The sequence below is a fragment of the Macrosteles quadrilineatus genome, unplaced genomic scaffold (assembly GCF_028750875.1).
Source record: "Macrosteles quadrilineatus isolate MER2022 unplaced genomic scaffold, UCM_ALF_1.0 Scaffold_9__3_contigs__length_116548681, whole genome shotgun sequence".
NCBI lineage: Eukaryota > Metazoa > Arthropoda > Insecta > Hemiptera > Cicadellidae > Macrosteles > Macrosteles quadrilineatus.
Genome location: NW_026542602.1, coordinates 113,917,526 through 113,942,399, shown reverse-complemented (window position 1 = coordinate 113,942,399; position 24,874 = coordinate 113,917,526). Strand labels below are relative to the sequence as shown.

General features: G+C 37.2%; 1 protein-coding gene across 3 annotated transcripts in view; it reads right to left on the bottom strand.

The window, feature by feature from the left end:
- Positions 1-24,874, bottom strand: part of LOC129002757 (uncharacterized) — a 67,499-nt gene that overhangs the window by 21,206 nt on the left and 21,419 nt on the right. For 2 of the 3 annotated variants that reach the window (XM_054430793.1, XM_054430795.1), the window contains exon 2: positions 2,380-2,470. In XM_054430793.1, coding sequence (XP_054286768.1) covers positions 2,380-2,464 — 85 coding nt within the window. In that variant the 5' untranslated portion in view covers positions 2,465-2,470. Of the gene's footprint in view, positions 1-2,315; positions 2,471-24,874 lie in introns of all 3 variants that reach the window. The other variant, XM_054430796.1, reaches the window with a different exon arrangement.

Sequence of the window (24,874 nt, the reverse complement as noted above, 5' to 3'; positions counted from 1 at the left end):
GGAAGTTGTGAAGGGAGTAGTCAAGGCGAGCTGTCTGGAGTGTGGGAACTGTTTACAGTATAACAATTAGAGTAAGGTATCTGAAGTGGTTTTAGCTCGTCTTCAAATCTGAAGGTTTCTGTTCGATTCCAAGAGCGGTCGATTCTGGACAAAGATGTCACTTATCACTGGGCTATCAATTAATTGCGCTATCTAACAAAAGGTTGATGTTAGAGTTGGATGGTAAAAAGATCAGGGCTCAGATTGTTTGTGTCTTATAATAAACGTAAAAAATTCTAATTAAGAAAATAAACTGATAGTTACTTGTGGAAAGAACCAGACAACTCAATTTCTCGTTTGTTTCTGAACACTCTCTACATAGCTTACGGGCTTAACAAGTCAGTTTTGTTTTGTAAACTAGAAACTAGAGCAAAGAAATTTTGTTTTACTAGATGCTACTAAATTGTTAAGGAGGGTAAAAGTAATTTAGCTGTAATTACGGTGTTTGTGTGTGTGTGTTGTGTAGTTGTTCCATAGATAGAAAAATAGAGACACGTTTTGACATTGTAATGAAAACTGTTTTCCCCTTATCACCAAATTACTTGAAAGTACAAAAAATATCAATATAAAAACAAACAGATAGGGAATACAAATAATGAAGTAGTGTAGATTAGGTACTAATTTACAGACGGCTTTCCCAACCACAATTATTTCAAACCAATTTTCAAACATTGTTTAGTCAACCCACATAAAAATAATCGATAATAATTTAAATACTGGTAAACAAATGGTGGGCTTGTAAAAGGAATTATGTTAAAACATAGGAATAGACATTAAGAGGAGAAGCCTTTTTTACACAGAGTTTCCAAGCTAAAGGTCAAATTATACCAGAGGCGTTCTTTTACATTCCTAACTAAATAACAAGTTAAATAATATGTTCACTGATGAAGACACACTTTACAACCTGTTGGCATTTCTGTAAAATTCCATTAAAAATCACTGAAACTGACAATTAGAATACATATGGTACAAAATATATGCAAATTATCAAATTACTAATATATTATTCATCACTTGAGTTTAAAATTATTGATAAAATACTTCTATTAATTAATTGTAAAAATGAATAAATAATTAATTGTAAACAACAAATTTATAAGAAAATAAAGATAAAAAGTCTTATTTTTCAGCTGTTAAACTTAGCCCAACAAAAATGTGTTAAATTAAGGCAAGAGTTACCATAAGGCCCCACTAGAAAAAACAGGCCATGCTGCAGCATGGACAGCGCAACACTACGTCACAGTGGTGGATAGTTGTACTAAACTCTTACCATTAAAATCTTACTAACAGCCATTGAGATTAGCTCAGTGCAAACAGCCAGCTAGTTTATTTACCTAAAACATATGGGAATGGTGATGGCAATTAATTTATCAATGCAATCTATCGCTATTGTCGGGGCCACGTAAGTTTGCAGTTGGTGGCAGCCAATCACAAGACAAGGCTAGTGCTTCGTTGCCACATCGCCCGTTGACAACACTTTTATTAAAACACTAAGCAATATTTTCAAATCAGCTGGTATTATTAGATTTGGCAACACCGCATGGTTCTCATTGGTTCATTCAAAACCATATGGTAAATAGGCTCCTACCTCAACTGCAAACTTATGTGGTCCTGACAATAGTGTGATGTCATGGATCCTGCAGCATGGCCTGTTTTTCTAGTGGGGCCTTGGAGTTACCCATTTGCCTGGTTTTGATCGCTATTGAGCAATTTAATTTGTTTGTTTGTTATGGTAAACTGTTTACTGATATAATTATGTTCATATGTTGTGTGTGATTACTGCAACCTTTGGAGTGATCCAGATGACTTACAGCCACAGCACACAACTCATTTACAATGTGTGTTATTACACCACTGAATACAAACCCTTTGTATTCATTGTGGTTATACACATTCCAAAAACGCCTGTAACCCTTCAACAAATGACTTACCTGCCAGTGTTGAACTTAATTAGGTACTTAATTATTCGTTACCAAGTTGCCCTCAGATTGCAGTGAAATAGGCCTATAGAAATTTAAAATGCTAGTTTAAAAAAGCGTGTAAAACCCATACAAAAACTCTTTCAACAATAAACACTTCTCAAACCTTCAAAACCCTGAATCAGACTATTTAAAACAAACTCCAACAACACCTTATCCCAAAAGTATTGAAAACTAATACCAGTAATACCACCTTTTCCCTGGATGTCATATAACCCAAAGTCATGCTGACACACACACAAGTTGTTAGTGTTGAAATAACTGTGGGTTAGTGTCCAACAGATAATAGTAACCTACAAAGATGCAAGTGCCGGAGTAGAGGTGCAGAAGTAAAACTAATAGAGAGAGATGGATATGGTACCATCTGTGTAGTATCCCCTCTCGTGGTAGTGAGGCGAGGGTACATGAGTGGCCACGTAGTGATGCTTGCCGACCTTACGGACCATGGCATCCTGCAACAAGCATTGCCGTAAATTTCACTTCACTTAATCCCGTAAGACAATTACGTAGTTAGTGTATGTATATTTTTAGCTGAATTAAAGTAAGGATTGTATAGATGATTGCATAGAAGGAGTGAAATGATCGCTGTGTGACATTGTTGCTGACTTAAGATCAGCTGCTATGTTCTAGGACCATTTATTAAAAGACCAATGAATGACCCAAGAAAGCTTGGTCCAGGGTTGAACCATCAAAAAGTTAAATTGGTGACCTTCTGATTCTAAGTGGAGCACTACAACATAGAACCACTCAGCTGCCCTGCAAGTAGGCAGTAGACTTATCATCGTAATGCAAAAATCTGCCCACCTGCCAATCTAAATGTGTTGATCTATACCAAACATAAAAATTAGGCTACATTCCTTAAAATTGTCTTCAACTGATCAATTAGAATGTTTAAAAGGGAGTATTTTATGTATATGCTAATGCTATATCCTACCACCAGTACTATCTAGCTTTACTATCTGTTTTATGGGCTTGACCAACATAGCAAATGACAGAACATCAAAGTTTTGAGGCAGTTTTGATGCAGCAGTGACTGACAGCTGTGAAGCTGACTCGGTGACCCGTGATGTCACACTTGGTTGGTTTCTCTCTCCAACAACCAATGTACCTGTTCTGTTATATCCCAGTGCAGCTTTAAAGCCTAAGATGGGTCTTTTTAACTAAAATCCTATAACGATACAATACGACAACTTATATGTAAGGTGTGTGTCGCTAGTCTTAAGAGAGTACGCCTATGACTTACTAGCTGTTGTACCTGTACTTTGCAATGGGAAGAGGACACAAAATGGAATCATTTTGATCTTTACATCTGTTGTATAAAATATACACATCCACCAACGCTTTTAGAAACAAAATTCAACCTTAATTGCCTTTATAGAAACGTTTGTGGATTTTAATACTGGCAAATAGTGAAATCCATCATTTTGCTTTTAATTTGAAATCTTGTGTAGGCTCTATAAAGGTTTAGATTAAATAACCTACCACCATTAATAGTCGAATCCATTGAAATCTATCTATATATTAATAGGCAAGCATGTTTCTTTAAAACCTTTTTTCTCAGCTCGTGTTCATCGTAGGGAAAATCTACGCATACCGTTAGAAAACTATTTTCCTGTAGGTGTGCAGAATCCCTTTATAAATTTAAATAGGCTCAAAGATAAGCACAAAAAATGAGTTTAAAAATTTGAAAATATTAACATGGATCTTATGCGTTGCCATGCTGGTAACGAAAATAACAACGAAATATAAACAGAAAACCAAAACAAATGGAAGAAACTCAAATCACATGTTTTATTTACAGTGTGGGGTGAAAATAGATAAGTGAGTACATTACGTATTTTTGGTCGAGTTTCGACCACTGGACGACCTCTAGTCTATCTATCTATCTATATATTAATAGGCAAGCATGTTTCTTTAAAACCTTTTTTCTCAGCTTGTGTACATCGTGGGGTAAATCTGTGCATACCGTTAGAAAGCAATTTTCCTGTAGGTGTGCAGAATCCCTTTATAAATTTAAATAGGCTCAAAGATAAGCACGAAAATGAGTTTGAAAATTTGAAAAAATTAACATGGATTTTATGCGTTGCCATGCTGGTGACGAAATAACAACGAAATATAAACAGAAAATCAAAACAAATGGAAGAAACTCCAATCACGTGTTTTATTTACAGTGAGGGGTGAAAATAGAGAAGTGAGTACATTACATATTTTTGGTCGAGTTTCGACCACTGGACGACCTCTTGTACTTATTTAATACGCAAGCACGATTTTTGTGACAATTACTCCTCCGAAACTACTAAACCGATTGACATGTTTTTGGTGTCATTGGAAAGAGCGTAACGTGAAGTTGTGCAGGAAACCTTCTTTTTAAGGAAATAATTAGAGAGTGAGGCCCTGGGGCCCTTTAAAGTTTCGTATTTCTCCATAAGAATAACAAGGGAGATAATTTTTATTTACAGAAACATATGTTTGTTACTTGAAAATAGTCAAAGTCTACGACATAATAATTGCTGTGTAATATGACTGTTAATGTATACTACATTTCAATCAAGGATTGTGTGCCTTAAACTTTACTCATAATGGATCTCACTACTTTATTTTCATGCTGGGAATAGTAAAATTTAATTGAGAATAAGTTACCATATTTAGAAAACTTTACTAGCCTATAATAATTGATGTATTTAAAATCACAAATCTTTGACATCATTAATTCATTAGAAACGAAACAGCTGATCAAGAAATCAAACAAATCATCTACTTCATGTGAATAATGTTTTTACACAAACATAGTTTTTTTAACCAATAACTTGATAATTTTTTACTTGTGGGTGTATTTTGAGTTTGCAGTTATGAAAGCACCAAGCTAAGTACTTTTTATCTAATTTTCTTTATAAACTAACAGTATTAATGAATTACTACATGAACTTTACAAGTTAGGTAATTAATTGTCAGTCTGCCAAGGGGAAGAGTGGGTCCTCGAAAATAGACGAAGGTGGAGACACCCATCTAGATGGGTTCTAGAAACAGTTGGAATTTCTAGAAATTCAACTGAGTTTTTAAATATAGAGGTCACAGGTCAGTGGATTGCCAAGACACAGATTACACTAATTAAAGGGTGCAGTGGTTTTATTGATATTAATACATCAAAAAGGGCCTCATTAATGGCACAAGGCTTCACGGTTAACAACAATGTAATGTAGAATGTAAAGTCCTAACTGGAACAAGTGAGTAGGGACATATTTTGATTTCGAGGATAAAAATTGGCCCGTCTGAAACAAACTTACCTTTTAAAATGGAAAGATGCTAATTTCTGTTACAGTATCTTTGGCATTTGCAGCACAAGCACTTTAATTAAAGAGCAGCTCTGTTCTTAGCCAGACCAATTTCAGTCATGAGCAACTATATATATATATATATCCTGTATAGCCTATGTTGTTTTAAGTAAGACTACATCTTTTAATAGGATACGCATATTCATTACGGAAAATTCTGACCAGGGTAATATTCCTGAAGGTAACATTAAGACTAACATCGTAGTATTCATAGAAGTGCTTTTGTAATAAAAATATTGTTTTTTAGTGTTTATTTTTAAAAGTGTTTTCTTCAAGCAGCATTTTATGACCCTCAAAATATGCTTCATAGGCTAGGCCTATTGGTTCGATATGATAAAATGTTTTGTTAAATGTGTTTTACAAATCTTTAAAAAATAACTACCCTATAAAATACTTAACCTTGAACACTTATTAATTTACTAAATATAATACGCATACAGCTAGAAAATGGCTGGACTGCTTCCCTTCTAAGGCTTTATTATTACTGTATTTAATTTTCGACGTAGAGTTAATATAGGCCTTTAACACGATGAATTCGTTTTCTAAATTCATATGTTTTTTTGCGGGGCATTGAGCCGCACAGGTTCACTAGTACTTATTTAATACGCAAGCAGATATTTTGTGACAATTACTCCTCCGAAACTACTGAACCGATTGTCATGTTTTTGGTGTCATTGGAAAGAGCGTAACGTGAAGTTGTGCAGGAAACTTTCTTTTTAAGGAAATAATTAGAGAGTGAGGCCCTTTAAAGTTTCACATTTCTCCATAAGGATAACATGGGAGATGATTTTTATTTACAGAAACATATGTTTGTTACTTGAAAATAGTCAAAGTCTACTACATAATAATTTATTGCTGTGTGTTATGACTGTTAATGTATACTACATTTCAATCAAGGATTGTGTACCTTAAAGTTTACCCATAATGGATCTTAATAGGCCCTACTTTATTTTAATGTTGGGAATAGTAAAATTTAGTTGAGAATAAGTTACCATGATTTAGAAAACTTTACTATAATAGTTTATGTATTTAAACTCACAAATCTTTGACATTATTAAATCGTTTTATGTAAATAAAACAGCTGATTGACAAATCAAACAAATCATCTACTTCATGTGAATAATGTTGTTACACAAACATAGTTTTTTTTTTACCAATAACTTGAGTCTTTTTTACTTCTGGGTGTATTTTGAGTTTGCAGTTATGAAAGCACCGAGGCAAGTAACTTTTATCTAATTTTCTTTATAAACTAACAGTATTAATGAATTAGTACATGAACTTGACAAGTTAGGTAATTAACTGTCAGTATGGCAAGGGGAAGAAGAGTGGGTCCTCGAAAACAGACAAAGGCGGAGACATCCATCAGAAAATCCAACTGAGTTTTTAAATATAGAGGTCAGTGTATTGCCAAGACTCAGATTAGACTAATAAAAGGGGGCAGTGGTTTTATTGATGTGGAATATTAATACATCAAAAGGGCCTCATTAATGGCACAAGGCTTCATGTGATCAGAATGGTTAACAGCTTAATAGAATGTAAAGTCTTAACCGGGACAAGTAAGTGGGGACATATGTTGATTTCGAGGATAAAAATGTGCCCGTCTGAAACAAACTTAAGTTACCTTTTAAAATGGAAAGATGCTAATTTATGTTATCTTTGGCATTTGCAGCACAAACCCTTTATTTAAAGATCAGCACTGTTCTTACCCAGATCAATTTCAGTCATGAGCAACTATATTGTATGTTGTTTTAAGTAAGGCTACATCTTTTAATAGGATACGCATATTCATTACGGAAAATTCTGACCAGGGTAATCTTCCTGAAGGTAACTTTAAGACTAAAATCGTAGTATTCGTGGAAGTGCTTTTGTGATAAAAATATTGTTTTTAGTGTTTATTTTTAACAGTATATTCTTCAAACAGCATTGTAAGACCCTCAAAATATGCTTCATAGGCCTTTTGGTTTGATATGATAAAATGTTTTGTTAAATGTGTTTTAAAATCTTTAACAAATAACTAGGAACACACTTGAACTTGAACACTTATTAATATACTAAATATAATACACATACAGCTAGAAAATGACTGGACTGCTTCCCTTCTAAGGCTTTATAATTACTGTATTAAATTTTCGACGTCGAGTCAATATTAATAACAGGATGAATTTGTTTTCTAAATTCATATGTTATTTTGCGGGGCATTGAGCCGCACAGGTTCACTAGTACTTATTTAATACGCAAGCAGGTTTTTTGTGACAATTACTCCTCCAAAACTACTGACCGGATTGATATGTTTTTGGTGTCATTGGAAATAGCGTAACATGAAGTTGTGCAGGAAACCTTCTTTTTAGGGAAATAATTAGAGAGTGAGGCCCTGGGGCCCTTTAAAGTTTCATATTTCTCCATAAGGGTAACGTGGGAGATAATGTTTATTTACAGAAACATGTGTTTGTTACTTGAAAATAGTCAAAGTCTACTAAATAATAATTGCTGCGTATTATGGCTGTTAATGTATACTACATTTCAATCAAGGATTGTGTACCTTAAAGTTTACTCATAATGGATTCACTACTTTATTTTAATGCTGGGAATATAAAAATTTAGTTGAGACTAGGTTACCATGATTTAGAAAACTTTACTATAATAATGTATGTAAGTAAAATCACAAATCTTTGGAATTATTAATTCATTAGAAACGAAACAGCTGATCGAGAAATCAAACAAATCATCTACTTCATGTGAATAATGTTTTTACACAAACATAGTTTTTTTTTTAAACCAATAACTTGATCCTTTTTTACTTGTGGGTGTATTTTGAGTTTGTAGTTATGAAAGCACCAAGCCAAATAACTTTTATCTAATCTAAATAACTATATCTATATTATATACAGCCGCTTGTGTAACTGACTGACTGACTGATTCATCAGGTATACAAATCTTTGGGCACTTCTAGAATAGCTAGGAAGCTGAAATTTTTTGTGGAGGTCCGTCTAGGTCCCAGACCGCCAGGAAAATCCCAAAAAGCTACATTTTCAAATTACAACCCCCCCAAAAAAATTCCATTAAAAACTACTATTTTTTGGAAAAACACGTTTTTTTAAAACAGCTGTAGCCCGAAAACGGTAAGAGCTAGATTCGATTTGAGGAAAAATCGTGAGTTTGGAATTAAATTTTCTACAAGACACTATTTAGCGTTTTTCGAAAATCGCACTCCTTTACCTTCAAAAAACGCTCTACTTCCAAAAATTGTAAAAATTCTTTATTTTTTTAAGCGTTTTTAATTTTTAAAACGACTTTTCGCACATATATTTATACTTTTTATGCTCCCAACGTTGAAAGGAAAGTCCCTAGAGTGACCTTCTATAACTTAAACCTACTAAAAAAAATTCAAAATGGCGGATTTTCGATTAAAAAGTTTGTTTTTTAACGTATTTCTTATGGAAAATTAACATGTAACGACAAGCAAACTAGAAGTAAACGTGAGTAGGTGAAATATGGGCGTTTGGCGACAGAAAAAGCATTTTTGTCACTTCTAGAGTAGCTACGGAGCTGAAATTTTTTGTAAAAGTTTGTTAGGGTACCAAACCACCCAGAAAGTCCCAAAATTTAGTTTTTCCAACTGAAACCCACCAAAAGAAATCCTTTAAAACCCTAGTTTTTTTGGGAAAAACATGTTTTTTTAAAACTGCTGTAGCTCGAAAACGGTAAGAGCTAGAAACGATTTGAGGGAAAATCGTAGGTTCAGAATTAAATTTTCTACAAGACAGTTTTATCAAAGAAGGGGTCATATCGAAAATCTGACTCCTTCACCTTAAAAAAACGCCTTACTTCCAAAAATTTTAAAAACTCTTGATTTTTTAAGTGTTTTTAATTTTTAAAATGACTTTTCATACATATATTTGTACTTTTTAGGGACCTAACGTTGAAAACAAAGTCCCTTGAGTGACATTCTATAATTTGAACGCACTAAAAAAATTAAAAATGGCGGGTTTTCAATCAAACATGTAGTTTTTAACGATTTCTTAACGTATTCCAATCCCATTCCAACCCCCTCTCTTTCATCCCCATTAAATTTTTTTAAATTCATGCCAATAGCCAATTTGCAGCCAAAAGGTGAGTGAGCGTAGCGAACGAGCTAACCTGAAGGCAAGTGAGCGCAGCAAACGAGCTCCAACCTAAAGGTGAGTGAGCGTAGCGAACGAGCTAACCTGGAGGCAAGTGAGCGCAGCGAACGAGCTCTAACCCAAAGGTGAGTGAGCGTAGCGAACGAGCTAACCTGAAGGCAAGTGAGCGCAGCGAACGAGCTCTAACCTAAAAGTGAGTGAGCGTAGCGAACGAGCTAACCTGAAGGCAAGTGAGCGCAGCGAACGAGCTCCAACCTAAAAGTGAGTTAGCGTAGCGAACGAACTAACCTGAAGGCAAGTGAGCGCAGCGAACGAGCTAACCTAAAGGTGAGTGAGCGTAGCGAACGAACTTCAACCAGGATATGATTGAGCCATGCGTTTAGTTTAATTTTTTCCCATCTCCACCCCAAATTCGTGTTTAAACCTGAAATTTTACCTTTTTTCCCTATTTTTGGTGATTTTTACTGCGCAAGGGATCCATTCTTCATGTCGATAATTTTTACCAACCCCCCACCCCCGAAGGGGGCCTAAGATTATTTTAAAATATTATTTTACCTCACTCTTACTCCTAAGACTTTATATCGATGCTTATTGATGTGAAGAAAGTTTTAGAGGTTGTGACTTAGCAAATTTAATTCATAATAGCACCGGCCCTACATCGAGACTCTAACATGCCAAGACTGGTTTGGTTTGCACTAAACAACCCCCCTATGGAATACTTCGCAACTGCCAAGTTATCACTACGTCTTTTACGCAAAAATGTTTCCGGACAACATCCTGTCCCCCGTGAACATTTCTCATCACGGCTACTATTAAAAGGGGGCCTGGGGGCGGAGCCCCCAGCGAGCACAAGGCGAGTCTATATTATATACAGCCGCTTGTGTAACTGACTCACTGACTGATTCATCAGGTATACTAATCTTTGGGCACTTCTAGAATAGCTAGGAAGCTGAAATTTTTTGTGGAGGTCCGTCTAGGTCCCAGACCACCAGGAAAATCCCAAAAAGTTACATTTTCAAATTACAACCCCCCCAAAAAAATTCCATTAAAAACGACCATTTTTGGGAAAAACACGTTTTTTTAAAACAGCTGTAGCTCGAAAACGGTAAGAGCTAGATTCGATTTGAGGAAAAATCGTGAGTTTGGAATTAAATTTTCTACAAGACACCATTAAGCGTTTTTCGAAAATCGCACTCCTTTACCTTCAAAAAACGCTCTACTTCCAAAAATTGTAAAAATTCTTTATTTTTTTAAGCGTTTTTAATTTTTAAAACGACTTTTCGCACATATATTTATACTTTTTATGCTCCCAACGTTGAAAGGAAAGTCCCTAGAGTGACCTTCTATAACTTAAACCTACTAAAAAAAATTCAAAATGGCGGATTTTCGATTAAAAAGTTCGTTTTTTAACGTATTTCTTATGGAAAATTAACATGTAACGACAAGCAAACTAGAAGTAAACGTGAGTAGGTGAAATATGGGCGTTTGGCGACAGAAAAAGCATTTTTTTCACTTCTAGAGTAGCTACGGAGCTGAAATTTTTTTTAAAGGTTCGTCTGGGTACCTAACCACCCAGAAAGTCCCAAAATTTAGTTTTTCCTACTGAATCTCACCAAAATAAATCCCTTAAAACCCTAGTTTTTTTTGGGAAAAACACGTTTTTTTAAAACTGCTGTAGCTCGAAAACGGTAAGAGCTAAAAACGATTTGAGGGAAAATCGTAGGTTCAGAATTAAATTTTCTACAAGACACTTTTCTCAAAGAAGGGGTCATATCGAAAATGTGACTCCTTCACCTTCAAAAAACGCCCTACTTCCAAAAATTGTAAAAACTCTTGATTTTTTAATTTTTAAACCACTTTTCGTACATATATTTGTACTTTTTATGGTCTTAACGTTAAAGGTGAGTGAGCGTAGCGAACGAGCTAACCTGAAGGCAAGTGAGCGCAGCGAACGAGCTCCAACCTAAAGGTGAGTGAGCGTAGCGAACGAGCTCCATCCTAAAGGTGAGTGAGCGTAGCGAACGAGCTAATCTGAAGGCAAGTGAGCGCAGCGAACGAGCTCCATCCTAAAGGTGAGTGAGCGTAGCGAACGAGCTAATCTGAAGGCAAGTGAGCGCAGCGAACGAGCTCCAACCTAAAGGTGAGTGAGCGTAGCGAACGAGCTAACCTGAAGGCAAGTGAGCGCAGCGAACGAGCTCCAACCTAAAGGTGAGTGAGCGTAGCGAACGAGCTAACCTTAAGGCAAGTGAGCGCAGCGAACGAGCTCCAACCTAAAGGTGAGTGAGCGTAGCGAACGAGCTAATGTGAAGGCAAGTGAGCGCAGCGAACGAGCTCCAACCTAAAGGTGAGTGAGCGTAGCGAACGAACTTCAACCAGGATTTGATTGAGCCATGCGAACGAGCTCATCTTAAAAAAGAACGAGCATTTGACATAAAACCACATTAGGACTGGACGTCATCTGACGGGCCAGCTAGTAGGAAATAAAACTGAAAGTTGCCTTGGGCACTTCAAGATGTGCTAGGAAGTTGAAATTTTGCACGATGACGTGTCTCCACACCTAACCACCGGGAAAGTCCTGAAAAGTGACGGTTTCAATGTTCAACCCCTCCTGCTGCTGTATTACAACCCCCCCATGAACATTCCCACTAACCCCCTTAAAAACGGGGGCCTGCCCTGCAAAGTTATCCCTGAGTCTTTTACACAATATAAAATTCCCGGACAACCTCATCTTCCCCGTGGCTCATTTGTACTGACACCCAACCAAAAAAGGGGGCCTGGGGGCGGAGCCCCCAGCGAGCACAAGGCGAGTCTATATTATATACAGCCCCTTGTGTAACTGACTGACTGACTGATTCATCAGGTATACAAATCTTTGGGCACTTCTAGAATAGCTAGGAAGCTGAAATTTTTTGTGGAGGTCCGTCTAGGTCCCAAAGCACCAGCAAAATCCCAAAAAGTTACATTTTCAAAATGCAACCCCCCCCAAAAAAATTCCATTAAAAACTCCCTTTTTTGGGAAAAACACGTTTTTTTAAACCGGCTGTAGCTCGAAAACGGTAAGAGCTAGAATCGATTTGAGGAAAAATCGTGAGTTTGGAATTAAATTTTCTACAAGACACTATTAGGCGTTTTTCGAAAATCGCACTCCTTCACCTTCAAAAAACGCCCTACTTCCAAAAATTGTAAAAATTCTTGATTTTTTTAAGTGTTTTTAATTTTTAAAATGACTTTTCGCACATATATTTCTACTTTTAATGCTCCCAACGTTGAAAGGAATGTCCCTAGAGTGACCTTCCATAATTTTAACCTACAAAAAAAATTCAAAATGGCGGATTTTCAATCAAAAAGATAGTTTTTTTAATGTATTTCTTATGGAGAATTAACATGCTACGACAAGCAAACTAGAAGTAAACGTGAGTAGGTGAAATATGGGCGTTTGGCGACAGAAAAAGAATTTTTGTCACTTCTAGAGTAGCTACGGAGCTGAAATTTTTTGTAAAAGTTTGTCTGGGTACCAAACCACCCAGAAAGTCCCAAAATTTAGTTTTTCCAACTGAAACCCACCAAAAGAAATCCTTTAAAGCCCTAGTTTTTTTTGGGAAAAACATGTTTTTTTAAAACTGCTGTAGCTCGAAAACGGTAAGAGCTAGAAAAGATTTGAGGGAAAATCGTAGGTTCAGAATCAAATTTTCTACAAGACAGTTTTCTCAAAGAACGGGTCATATCGAAAATCTGACTCCTTCACCTTCAAATAACGCCCTACTTCCAAAAATTGTAAAAACTCTTGATTTTTTAAGTGTTTTTATTTTTTTAAACGACTTTTCGTACATATATTTGTACATTTTATGGTCCCAACGTTGAAAACAAAGTCCTTTGAGTTACCTTCTATAATTTTAACGTACTAAAAAAATTAAAAATGGTGGGGTTTCAATCAAGAAGGGAGTTTTTAAAGATTTTTTTAACGTATTCCAATCCCATTCCAACCCCCTCTCTTTCATCCCCATTAAAATTTTTAAATTCATGACTATAGCTAATTTGCAACCAAAAGGTGAGTGAGCGTAGCGAACGAGCTAACCTGAAGGCAAGTGAGCGCAGCGAACGAGCTCCAACCTAAAGGTGAGTGAGCGTAGCGAACGAGCTAACCTGAAGGCAAGTGAGCGCAGCGAACTTGCTCCGATCTAAAAGTGAGTGAGCGTAGCGAACGAGCTAACCTGAAGGCAAGTGAGCACAGCGAACGAGCTCCAACCTAAAGGTGAGTGAGCGTAGAGAACGAGCTAACCTGAAGGCAAGTGAGCGCAGCGAACGAGCTCCAACCTAAAGGTGAGTGAGCGTAGCGAACGAACTTCAACCAGGATTTGATTGAGCCATGCGTTTCTCCAACCTAAAGGTGAGTGAGCGTAGCGAACGAGCTAACCTGAAGGCAAGTGAGCGCAGCGAACGAGCTCCAACCTAAAGGTGAGTGAGCGTAGCGAACGAACTTCAACCAGGATTTGATTGAGCCATGCGTTTAGTTTAATTTTTTTCCCATCTCCACCCCAAATTCGTGTTTAAACCTTAAATTTTACCTTATTTTCCCTATTTTTCGTGATTTTGACTGCGCAAGGGGTCCATTCTTCATGCCGATAATTTTCACAAACCCCCCGCCCCTAAGATTATTTTAAAATATTATTTTACCTCACTCTAACTCCTAAGATTTTATATCGATGCTTATTGATGTGAAGAAAGTTTTTTGAGGTTGTGACTTAGCAAATTTAATTTATCATAGCACCGGCCCTACATCGAGACACTAACATGTCAAGACTGGTTTGGTTTGCACTTAACAACCCCTCTATAGAATACTTAGCAACTGCCAAGTTATCACTACGTCTTTTACGCAAAAATGTTTCCGGACAAAAAATGTTTCCGGACAACATCCTGTCCCCCGTGAACATTTCTCATCACGGCTACTATTAAAAGGGGGCCTGGGGGCGGAGCCCCCAGCGAGCACAAGGCGAGTCTATATTATATACAACCCGATGTGTAACTGACTCACTGATCAGGTATACAAAATATTGGACACTTCTAGAGTAGCTAGGGAGCTGAAATTTTTTTTGGAGGTCCGTCTAGGTCCCAAACCACCAGGAAAATCCCAAAAAGTTACATTTTCAAAACGCAACCCCCCCAAAAAAATTCCATTAAAAACGCCCATTTTTGCGAAAAACACGTTTTTTTGAAACGGCTGTAGCTCGAAAACCGTAAGAGCTAGAATCGATTTGAGGAAAATTCGTGAGTTTGAAATTAAATTTTCTACAAGACACTACTAAGCGTTTTTCGAAAATCGCACTCCTTCACCTTCAAAAAACGCTCTACTTCCAAAAATTGTAAAAATTCTTTATTTTTTTAAGCGTTTTTAATTTTTAAAACGACTTTTCGCACATATATTTCTACTTTTTATGCTCCCAACGTTGAAAGGAAAGTCCCCAGAGTGACCTTCTATAACTTAAACCTACTAAAAAAAATTCAAAATGGCGGATTTTCGATTAAAAAGTTCGTTTTTTAACGTATTTCTTATGGAAAATTAACATGTAACGACAAGCAAACTAGAAGTAAACGTCAGTAGGTGAAATATGGGCGTTTGGCGACAGAAAAAGCATTTTTGTCACTTCTAGAGTAGCTACGGAGCTGAAATTTTTTGTAAAAGTTTGTCTGGGTACCAAACCACCCAGAAAGTCCCAAAATTTAGTTTTTCTAACTGAAACCCACAAAAAAAAATCCTTTAAAACTTTAGTTTTTTGGGAAAAACATGTTTTTTTAAAACTGCTGTAGCTCGAAAACGGTAAGAGCTAGAAACGATTTGAGGGAAAATCATAGGTTCAGAATTAAATTTTCTACAAGACACTTTTCTCGAAGAAGGGGTCATATCAAAAATCTGACTCCTTCACCTTAAAAAAAATGCCTTACTTCAAATATTTTTAAAAACTCTTGATTTTTTAAGTGTTTTTAATTTTTTAAATGACTTTTCGTACATATATTTGTACTTTTTATGGACCCAACATTGAAAAAAAAGTCCCTTGAGTGACCTTCTATAATTTGAACGTACTAAAAAAAATTAAAAATGGCGGGTTTTCAATGAAAAAGGTAGTTTATAACGATTTCTTAACGTATTCCAATCCCATTCCAACCCCCCCTCTTGCATCCCCATAAATTTTTTTTAAATTCATGACAATAGCCAATTTGCAGCCAAAAGGTGAGTGAGCGTAGCGAACGAGCTAACCTGAAGGCAAGTGAGCGCAGCGAACGAGCTCCAACCTAAAGGTGAGTGAGCGTAGCGAACGAGCTAACCTGGAGGCAAGTGAGCGCAGCGAACGAGCTCTAACCTTAAGGTGAGTGAGCGAAGCGAACGAGCTAACCTGAAGGCAAGTGAGCGCAGCGAACGAGCTCCAACCTAAAAGTGAGTGAGCGTAGCGAACGAGCTAACCTGAAGGCAAGTGAGCGCAGCGAACGAGCTCCAACCTAAAAGTGAGTGAGCGTAGCGAACGAACTAACCTGAAGGCAAGTGAGCGCAGCGAACGAGCTTACCTGATGGCAAGTGAGCGCAGCGAACGAGCTTACCTGATGGCAAGTGAGCGCAGCGAACGAGCTCCAACTCAAAGGTGAGTGAGCGTAGCGAACGAACTTCAACCAGGATTTGATTGAGCCATGCGTTTAGTTTAATTTTTTTCCCATCTCCACCCCAAATTCGTGATTAATCATGACATTTTACCTTTTTTCCCCATTTTTGGTGATTTTGACTGCGCAAGGGGTCCACTCTTCATGCCGATAACTTTTACCAACCCCCGAAGGGGGCCTAAGATTATTTTACCTCACTCTAACTCCTAAGACTTTATATCGATGCTTATTGATGTGAAGACAGTTTTAGAGGTTGTGACTTAGCAAATTTAATTCATCATAGCACCGGCCCTACATCGAGACTCTAACATGTCAAGACTGGTTTGGTTTGCACTTAACAACCCCTCTATGAAATACTTCGCAACTGCCAAGTTATCACTACGTCTTTTACGCAAAAATGTTTCCGGACAACATCCTGTCCCCCGTGAACATTTCTCATCACGGCTACTATTAAAAGGGGGCCTGGGGGCGGAGCCCCCAGCGAGCACAAGGCGAGTCTATATTATATACAACCCGATGTGTAACTGACTCACTGATCAGGTATACAAAATATTGGACACTTCTAGAGTAGCTAGGGAGCTGAAATTTTTTTTGGAGGTCCGTCTAGGTCCCAAACCACCAGGAAAATCCCAAAAAGTTACATTTTCAAAACGCAACCCCCCCAAAAAAATTCCATTAAAAACGCCCATTTTTGCGAAAAACACGTTTTTTTGAAACGGATGTAGCTCGAAAACAGTAAGAGCTAGAATCGATTTGAGGAAATATCGTGAGTTTGAAATTAAATTTTCTACAAGACACTATTAAGCGTTTTTCGAAAATCGCACTCCTTCACCTTCAAAAAACGCTCTACTTCCAAAAATTGTAAAAATTCTTTATTTTTTTAAGCGTTTTTAATTTTTAAAACGACTTTTCGCACATATATTTCTACTTTTTATGCTCCCAACGTTGAAAGGAAAGTCCCCAGAGTGACCTTCTATAACCTAAACCTACTAAAAAAAATTCAAAATGGCGGATTTTCGATTAAAAAGTTCGTTTTTTAACGTATTTCTTATGGAAAATTAACATGTATCGACAAGCAAACTAGAAGTAAACGTCAGTAGGTGAAATATGGGCGTTTGGCGACAGAAAAAGCATTTTTGTCACTTCTAGAGTAGCTACGGAGCTGAAATTTTTTGTAAAAGTTTGTCTGGGTACCAAACCAACCAGAAAGTCCCAAAATTTAGTTTTTCTAACTGAAACCCACCAAAAAAAATCCTTTAAAACTTTAGTTTTTTGGGAAAAACATGTTTTTTTAAAACTGCTGTAGCTCGAAAACGGTAAGAGCTAGAAACGATTTGAGGGAAAATCGTAGGTTCAGAATTAAATTTTCTACAAGACACTTTTCCCAAAGAAGGGGTCATATCAAAAATCTGACTCCTTCACCTTAAAAAAAATGCCTTACTTCAAATATTTTTAAAAACTCTTGATTTTTTAAGTGTTTTTAATTTTTTAAATGACTTTTCGTACATATATTTGTACTTTTTATGGACCCAACATTGAAAAAAAAGTCCCTTGAGTGACCTTCTATAATTTGAACGTACTAAAAAAAATTAAAAATGGCGGGTTTTCAATGAAAAAGGTAGTTTATAACGATTTCTTAACGTATTCCAATCCCATTCCAACCCCCCCTCTTGCATCCCCATAATTTTTTTTTAAATTCATGACAATAGCCAATTTGCAGCCAAAAGGTGAGTGAGCGTAGCGAACGAGCTAACCTGAAGGCAAGTGAGCGCAGCGAACGAGCTCCAACCTAAAGGTGAGTGAGCGTAGCGAACGAGCTAACCTGGAGGCAAGTGAGCGCAGCGAACGAGCTCTAACCTAAAGGTGAGTGAGCGAAGCGAACGAGCTAACCTGAAGGCAAGTGAGCGCAGCGAACGAGCTCCAACCTAAAAGTGAGTGAGCGTAGCGAACGAGCTAACCTGAAGGCAAGTGAGCGCAGCGAACGAGCTCCAACCTAAAAGTGAGTGAGCGTAGCGAACGAACTAACCTGAAGGCAAGTGAGCGCAGCGAACGAGCTTACCTGATGGCAAGTGAGCGCAGCGAACGAGCTTACCTGATGGCGAGTGAGCGCAGCGAACGAGCTCCAACTCAAAGGTGAGTGAGCGTAGCGAACGAACTTCAACCAGGATTTGATTGAGCCATGCGTTTAGTTTAATTTTTTTCCCATCTCCACCCCAAATTCGTGATTAATCATGACATTTTACCTTTTTTTCCCCATTTTTGGTGATTTTGACTGCGCAAGGGGTCCACTCTTCATGCCGATAACTTTTACCAACCCCCGAAGGGGGCCTAAGATTATTTTAAAATATTATTTTACCTCACTCTAACTCCTAAGACTTTATATCGATGCTTATTGATGTGAAGACAGTTTTAGAGGTTGTGACTTAGCAAATTTAATTCATCATAGCACCGGCCCTACATCGAGACTCTAACATGTCAAGACTGGTTTGGTTTGCACTTAACAACCCCTCTATGAAATACTTCGCAACTGCCAAGTTATCACTACGTCTTTTACGCAAAAATGTTTCCGGACAACATCCTGTCCCCCGTGAACATTTCTCATCACGGCTACTATTAAAAGGGGGCCTGGGGGCGGAGCCCCCAGCGAGCACAAGGCGAGTCTATATTATATACAGCCGCTTGTGTAACTGACTGACTGACTGATTCATCAGGTATACAAATCTTTGGGCACTTCTAGAATAGCTAGGAAGCTGAAATTTTTTGTGGAGGTCCGTCTAGGTCCCAGACCGCCAGGAAAATCCCAAAAAGTTACATTTTCAAATTACAACCCCCCCAAAAAAATTCCATTAAAAACGACTATTTTTTGGAAAAACACGTTTTTTTAAAACAGCTGTAGCCCGAAAACGGTAAGAGCTAGATTCGATTTGAGGAAAAATCGTGAGTTTGGAATTAAATTTTCTACAAGACACCATTAAGCGTTTTTCGAAAATCGCACTCCTTTACCTTCAAAAAACGCTCTACTTCCAAAATTTGTGAAAATCCTTGAATTTTTTGGTGTTTTTAATTTATAAAACGACTTTTCGTACATATATTTGTACTTTTTATGGTCTTAACGTTGAAAGTAAAGTCCCTTGAGTGACCTTCTATAATTTCAACGTACTGAAAAATTTAAAATGGCGGGTTTTCATTCAAAAAAGAAAGTTTTTAACGCTCCTTATAGAAAATTAACATGCTTAAACACGCAAACGAGATCTAAATGTAAGACGGTGAATTATGGATATTTAGACCAATCCCATTCTAACCCCCCCCCCCTTTTTCATCCCCATTAATAAAATTTTACCACTAGCAAGGTGCAGCACTATTATTTTTTTTAATTTATGACAATAGCTAATTTACAACCAAAAGGTGAGTGAGCGTAGCGAACGAGCTAACCTGAAGGCAAGTGAGCGCAGCGAACGAGCTCCAACCTAAAGGTGAGTGAGCGTAGCGAACGAACTAACCTGAAGGCAAGTGAGCGCAGCGAACGAGCTCCAACCTAAAAGTGAGTGAGTGTAGCGAACGAGCTAACCTGAAGGCAAGTGAGCGCAGCGAACGAGCTGCAACCTAAAAGTGAGTGAGCGTAGCGAACGAGCTAACCTGAAGGCAAGTGAGCGCAGCGAACGAGCTCCAACCTAAAGGTGAGTGAGCGTAGCGAACGAACTAACCTGAAGGCAAGTGAGCGCAGCGAACGAGCTCCAACCTAAAGGTGAGTGAGCGTAGCGAACGAACTTCAAACATGATTATAGGCTGTGACTTTAATTCGTTTTAGAGCAAATTTAATTCATCATAGCACCGGCCCTACATCGATACTCTGACATGTCAAGACTGGTTTGGTTTGCATTAAGCAACCCCTCTATGGAATACTTCGCAACTGCCAAGTTATCACTACGTCTTTTACGCAAACATGTTTCCGGACAACATCCTGTCCCCCGTGACAATTTCTCATCACGGCTACTATTAAAAGGGGGCCTGGGGGCAACTATCCCCCAACCAAAAAAGGGGGCCTGGGGGCAAGTATCCCCCAACCAAAAAAGGGGGCCTGGGGGCGGAGCCCCCAGCGAGCACAAGGCGAGTCTATATTATATACAACCGCATGTGTAACTGACTGATTCATCAGGGATACAAATGTTTGGGCACTTCTAGAATAGCTAGAGACTTGAAATTTTCGGCGTTTTGTAGGTCTAGTGCCCAAGCCCCCGGCAAAATCCCGAAAAGTCGCATTTTCCCCTTTCAACCCCCCCTAAAATAACAATTTCCCCCCCATGTTATTCTTATGGGAAATAACATTGAAAAACAACGACTTTCGTACGCTCATCTGAACCGTTTAGAAACGTGCTAGAGACTTGGAATTTGCGTAGTATTGTACTATGGGATCTTACTTTACCGGTAAAAATCGTAAAAACCCCATTTTCAAAATTCTACCCCCCCAAAAAAATTCCATAAAAATTTCGGTTTTTGGAAAAACATGTTTTTTTAAAACGGCTGTAGCTCGGAAACCGTAAGAGCTAGAATCGATTTGAGGAAAAATCGTGAGTTCGCAATTAAATTTTCTACAAGACAGTTTTTAGAGAAGGCGTCATATCGAAATTCGCACTCCTTCACCTTCAAAAAACGCTCTACTTCCAAAAATTGTAAAAATTCTTGATTTTTTTAAGTGTTTTTAATTTTTTAAACGACTTTTCGCAGATATATTTCTACTTTTAATGCTCCCAACGTTAAAAGGAATGTCCCTAGAGTGACCTTCAATAATTTAAACCTACAAAAAAAATTCAAAATGGCGGATTTTTAATAAAAAAGATAGTTTTTTAACGTATTTCTTATGGAGAATTAACATGCAACGACAAGCAAACTAGAAGTAAACGTCAGTAGGTGAAATATGGGCGTTTGGCGACAGAAAAAAACATTTTTGTCACTTCTAGAGTAGCTACGGAGCTGAAATTTTTTCTGAAGGTTTGTCTGGGTACCAAACCACCCAGAAAGTCCCAAAATTTAGTTTTTTCCAACCGAAACCCACCAAAAGAAATCCCTTAAAACCCTAGTTTTTTAGGAAAAACACGTTTTTTAAAAACTGCTGTAGCTCAAAAACGGTAAGAGCTAGAAACGATTTGAGGGAAAATCGTAGGTTCAGAATTAAATTTTCTACAAGACAGTTTTCTCGAAGAAGGGGTCATATCGAAAATCTTACTCCTTCACCTTCAAAAAACGCTATACTTCCAAAAATTGTGAAAATTCTTAATTTTTTTGGTGTTTTTAATTTATAAAACGACTTTTTGTATATTTGTACTTTTTATGGTCTTAACGTTGAAAGGAAAGTCCCTTGAGTGACCTTCTATAATTTCAACGTACTGAAAAATTTAAAATGGCGGGTTTTCATTCAAAAAAGTAAGTTTTTAACGCTTTTTTAACGTATTCCTTATAGAAAATTAACATGCTTATACACGCAAACGAGATCTAAATGAAAGTAGGTGAATTATAAATATTTAGACCAATTCCATTCTAACCCCCCCTCTTTCATCCCCATTAATAAAATGTTACGATTAGCAACAGGGTGCAGCACTTTAAAATTTTTTAAAATTTATGACAATAGCTAATTTGCAACCAAAAGGTGAATGAGCGTAGCGAACGAGCTAACCTGAAGGCAAGTGAGCGCAGCGAACGAGCTCCAACCTAAAGGTGAGTGAGCGTAGCGAGCGAGCTAACCTAAAGGCAAGTGAGCGCAGCGAACGAGCTCCAAATTAAAGGTGAGTGAGCGTAGCGAACGAGCTAACCTGAAGGCAAGTGAGCGCAGCGAACGAGCTCCAACCTAAAAGTGAGTGAGCGTAGCGAACGAACTAACCTGAAGGCAAGTGAGCGCAGCGAATGAGCTAACCTGAAGGCAAGTGAGCGCAGCGAACGAGCTCCAACCTAAAGGTGAGTGAGCGTAGCGAACGAACTTTAACCAGGATATGATTGAGCCATGCATTTAGTTTAATTTTTTCCCATCTCCACCCCAAATTCGTGTTTAAACCTGAAATTTTACCTTATTTCCCCTATTTTCGGTGATTTTTACTGCGTAAAGGGTCCATTCTTCATGCCGATAATTTTTACCAACCCTTCGCCCCCGAAGGGGGCCTAAGATTATTTTAAAATATTATTTTACCTCACTCTAACTCCTAAGACTTTATATCGATGCTTATTGATGTGAAGAAAGTTTTAGAGGTTGTGACTTAGCAAATTTAATTTATGATAGCACCGGCCCTACATCGAGACTGTAACATGTCAAGACTGGTTTGGTTTGCACTAAACTACCCCCCTATGGAATACTTCGCAACTGCCAAGTTATCACTACATCTTTTACGCAAAAATGTTTCCGAACAACATCCTGTCCCCCGTGACAACTTCTCATCACGGATACTATTAAAAGGGGGCCTGGGGGCAACTATCCCCCAACCAAAAAAGGGTGCCTGGGGGCGGAGCCCCCAGCGAGCACAAGGCGAGTCTAATATATATACAGCCGCATATGTAACTCACTGGGGGGTACAAATTCTAGCCCACTTCTAGATGAGCTAGAGACTTGAAATTTTCGGTGTTTTGTAGGTCTAGTGCCCAAACCCCCGGGAAAATTCCAAAAAGTGACATTTTTAAATTTTAACCCCCCCGAAATTAAGGGTTTCCCCCCCATGTTATTCTTATGGGGAATAACATTAAAAATGTCCGACTTTGGTGTGCCCATCCGAACGGTTTAGAAACGTGCTAGAGACTTGAAATTTGCGTAGTATTGTACTATGGGATCTTAAATTAACGGTGAATTTTACAAAAGTCCCATTTTCAAATTTTAACCAACCCAAAAATCCAAAATGGCGGACCTCTGAAAACGACAAAACACGTTTTTTCCAACCGGATGTAGCTCGAAAACGGTAAGAGATAGAAAAGATTTGAAAGTATATCCAGGAACAGGAATTAAATTTTATACAAAACCCTTTTAGGCGTTTTCCAAAAATCGGACTCCTTCAGCTTCAAAAAACGGCCTACTTTCAAAATTTTGTAAATTTCATTCACATTTTTTACGGTTTTCGCTATTTTTTCATATTTAAATAATTTCTTTTTGCAGATATTATTAATGCTCTGTAATAATCTCACTTTACTTTATATTTTACTCATTTAATGTTTTTTTGTATCTTTACTCCTTAACCCCCAAAACTTAGGTTTAATGTCAAAATTTAAAGGTTTTTTACAACTTTTACACGCCCCATGTTATTCTTATGGAGAAAAACATTGAAAAATGCCGACTTTAGTATGCTCATCTGAACCACTTAGAAACGTGCTAGAGACTTGAAACTTGGTAGTATTGTAGTATGGGATCTTACATTACCGGTGAAATTCCCAAAAGTCCCATTTTCAAATTTTAACCCCCCCAAAAATTCAAAATGGCGGACATTTGAAAACGAAAAAACACTTTTTTTTCAACCGGATGTAGCTCGAAAACGGTTAGAGCTAGAAAAGATTTGAAAGGATCTAAGCGAAAGGAAATTAAAATTTCTACAAAACCCTCTTTGGCGTTTTCCAAAAATCGCACTCCTTAACCTTCAAAAAACGCCCTACTTTCAAAATTTTGTAAATTTCTTTGAATCTTTTTACGGTTTTCGCTATTTTTTCATATTTAAATAATTTATTTTTGCAGATATTATTAATGTTCTGTATTAATCTCACTTTACTTTATATTTTACTCATTTAATGTTTTTTTGTATCCTCACTCCTTAACCCCCAAAACTTAGGTTTAATGTCAAAATTTAAAGGTTTTTTTACCACTTTTACAAGCCCCATGTTAATCTTAGGGAGAATAACATTGAAAATGGTAGACTTTGGTGTGCTCAACTGAACCGTTTAGAAACGTGCTAGAGACTTAAAACTTGGTATTATTGTAGTAGGGGATCTTATATTAATGATGAAATTTGCAAAAGTCCCATTTTCAAATTTTAACCCCCCCAAAAATTCAAAATGGCGGACATTTGAAAACGAAAAAACACTTTTTTTTCAACCGGATGTAGCTCGAAAACGGTAAGAGCTAGAAAAGATTTGAAAGGATCTTAGCGAAAGGAAATTAAATTTTCTACAAAACCCTCTTAGGCGTTTTCCAAAAATCGCACTCCTTAAGCTTAAAAAAACACCCTAATTTTAAAATTTTCTAAATTTCTTTTAAATTTTTACCGGTTTTCGCTATTTTTTCATACTTAAACAATTCCTTTTTGCAAATATTAATATTGCTTTGTGTTCTCCTTACTTTACTTTAAATTTTACACATTACATGTTATTTCGTAACTTTACTCCTTGACCCAAAATACTTAAGTTTTTACCACTTTTACGAGCCCCATATTATTCTTATGCAGAATAAGATTGAAATTTGATGACTTTGGTATGGTCAAATGAATCGTTTAGAAATGTGCTAGAGACTTGAAATTTGTTAGTATTCTAGTAATGGATCCTAAGTTAATGGTGAAATTTGCAAATTCCAATTTTTAAATTTTAACACACCCAAAAATCCAAAATGGCGGACCTCTGAAAACGACAAAACACGTTTTTTTTCAGTCGGCTATAGTTCGAAAACTGTAAGAGCTAGAAAAGATTTGAAAGATTTTTCATGAACAGGAATTAAATTTTCTACAAAACCCTTTTAAGCGTTACCCGAAAATCGCACTGCTTCAGCTTCCCCCTACTTTCAAAATTTGGTAAATTTCTA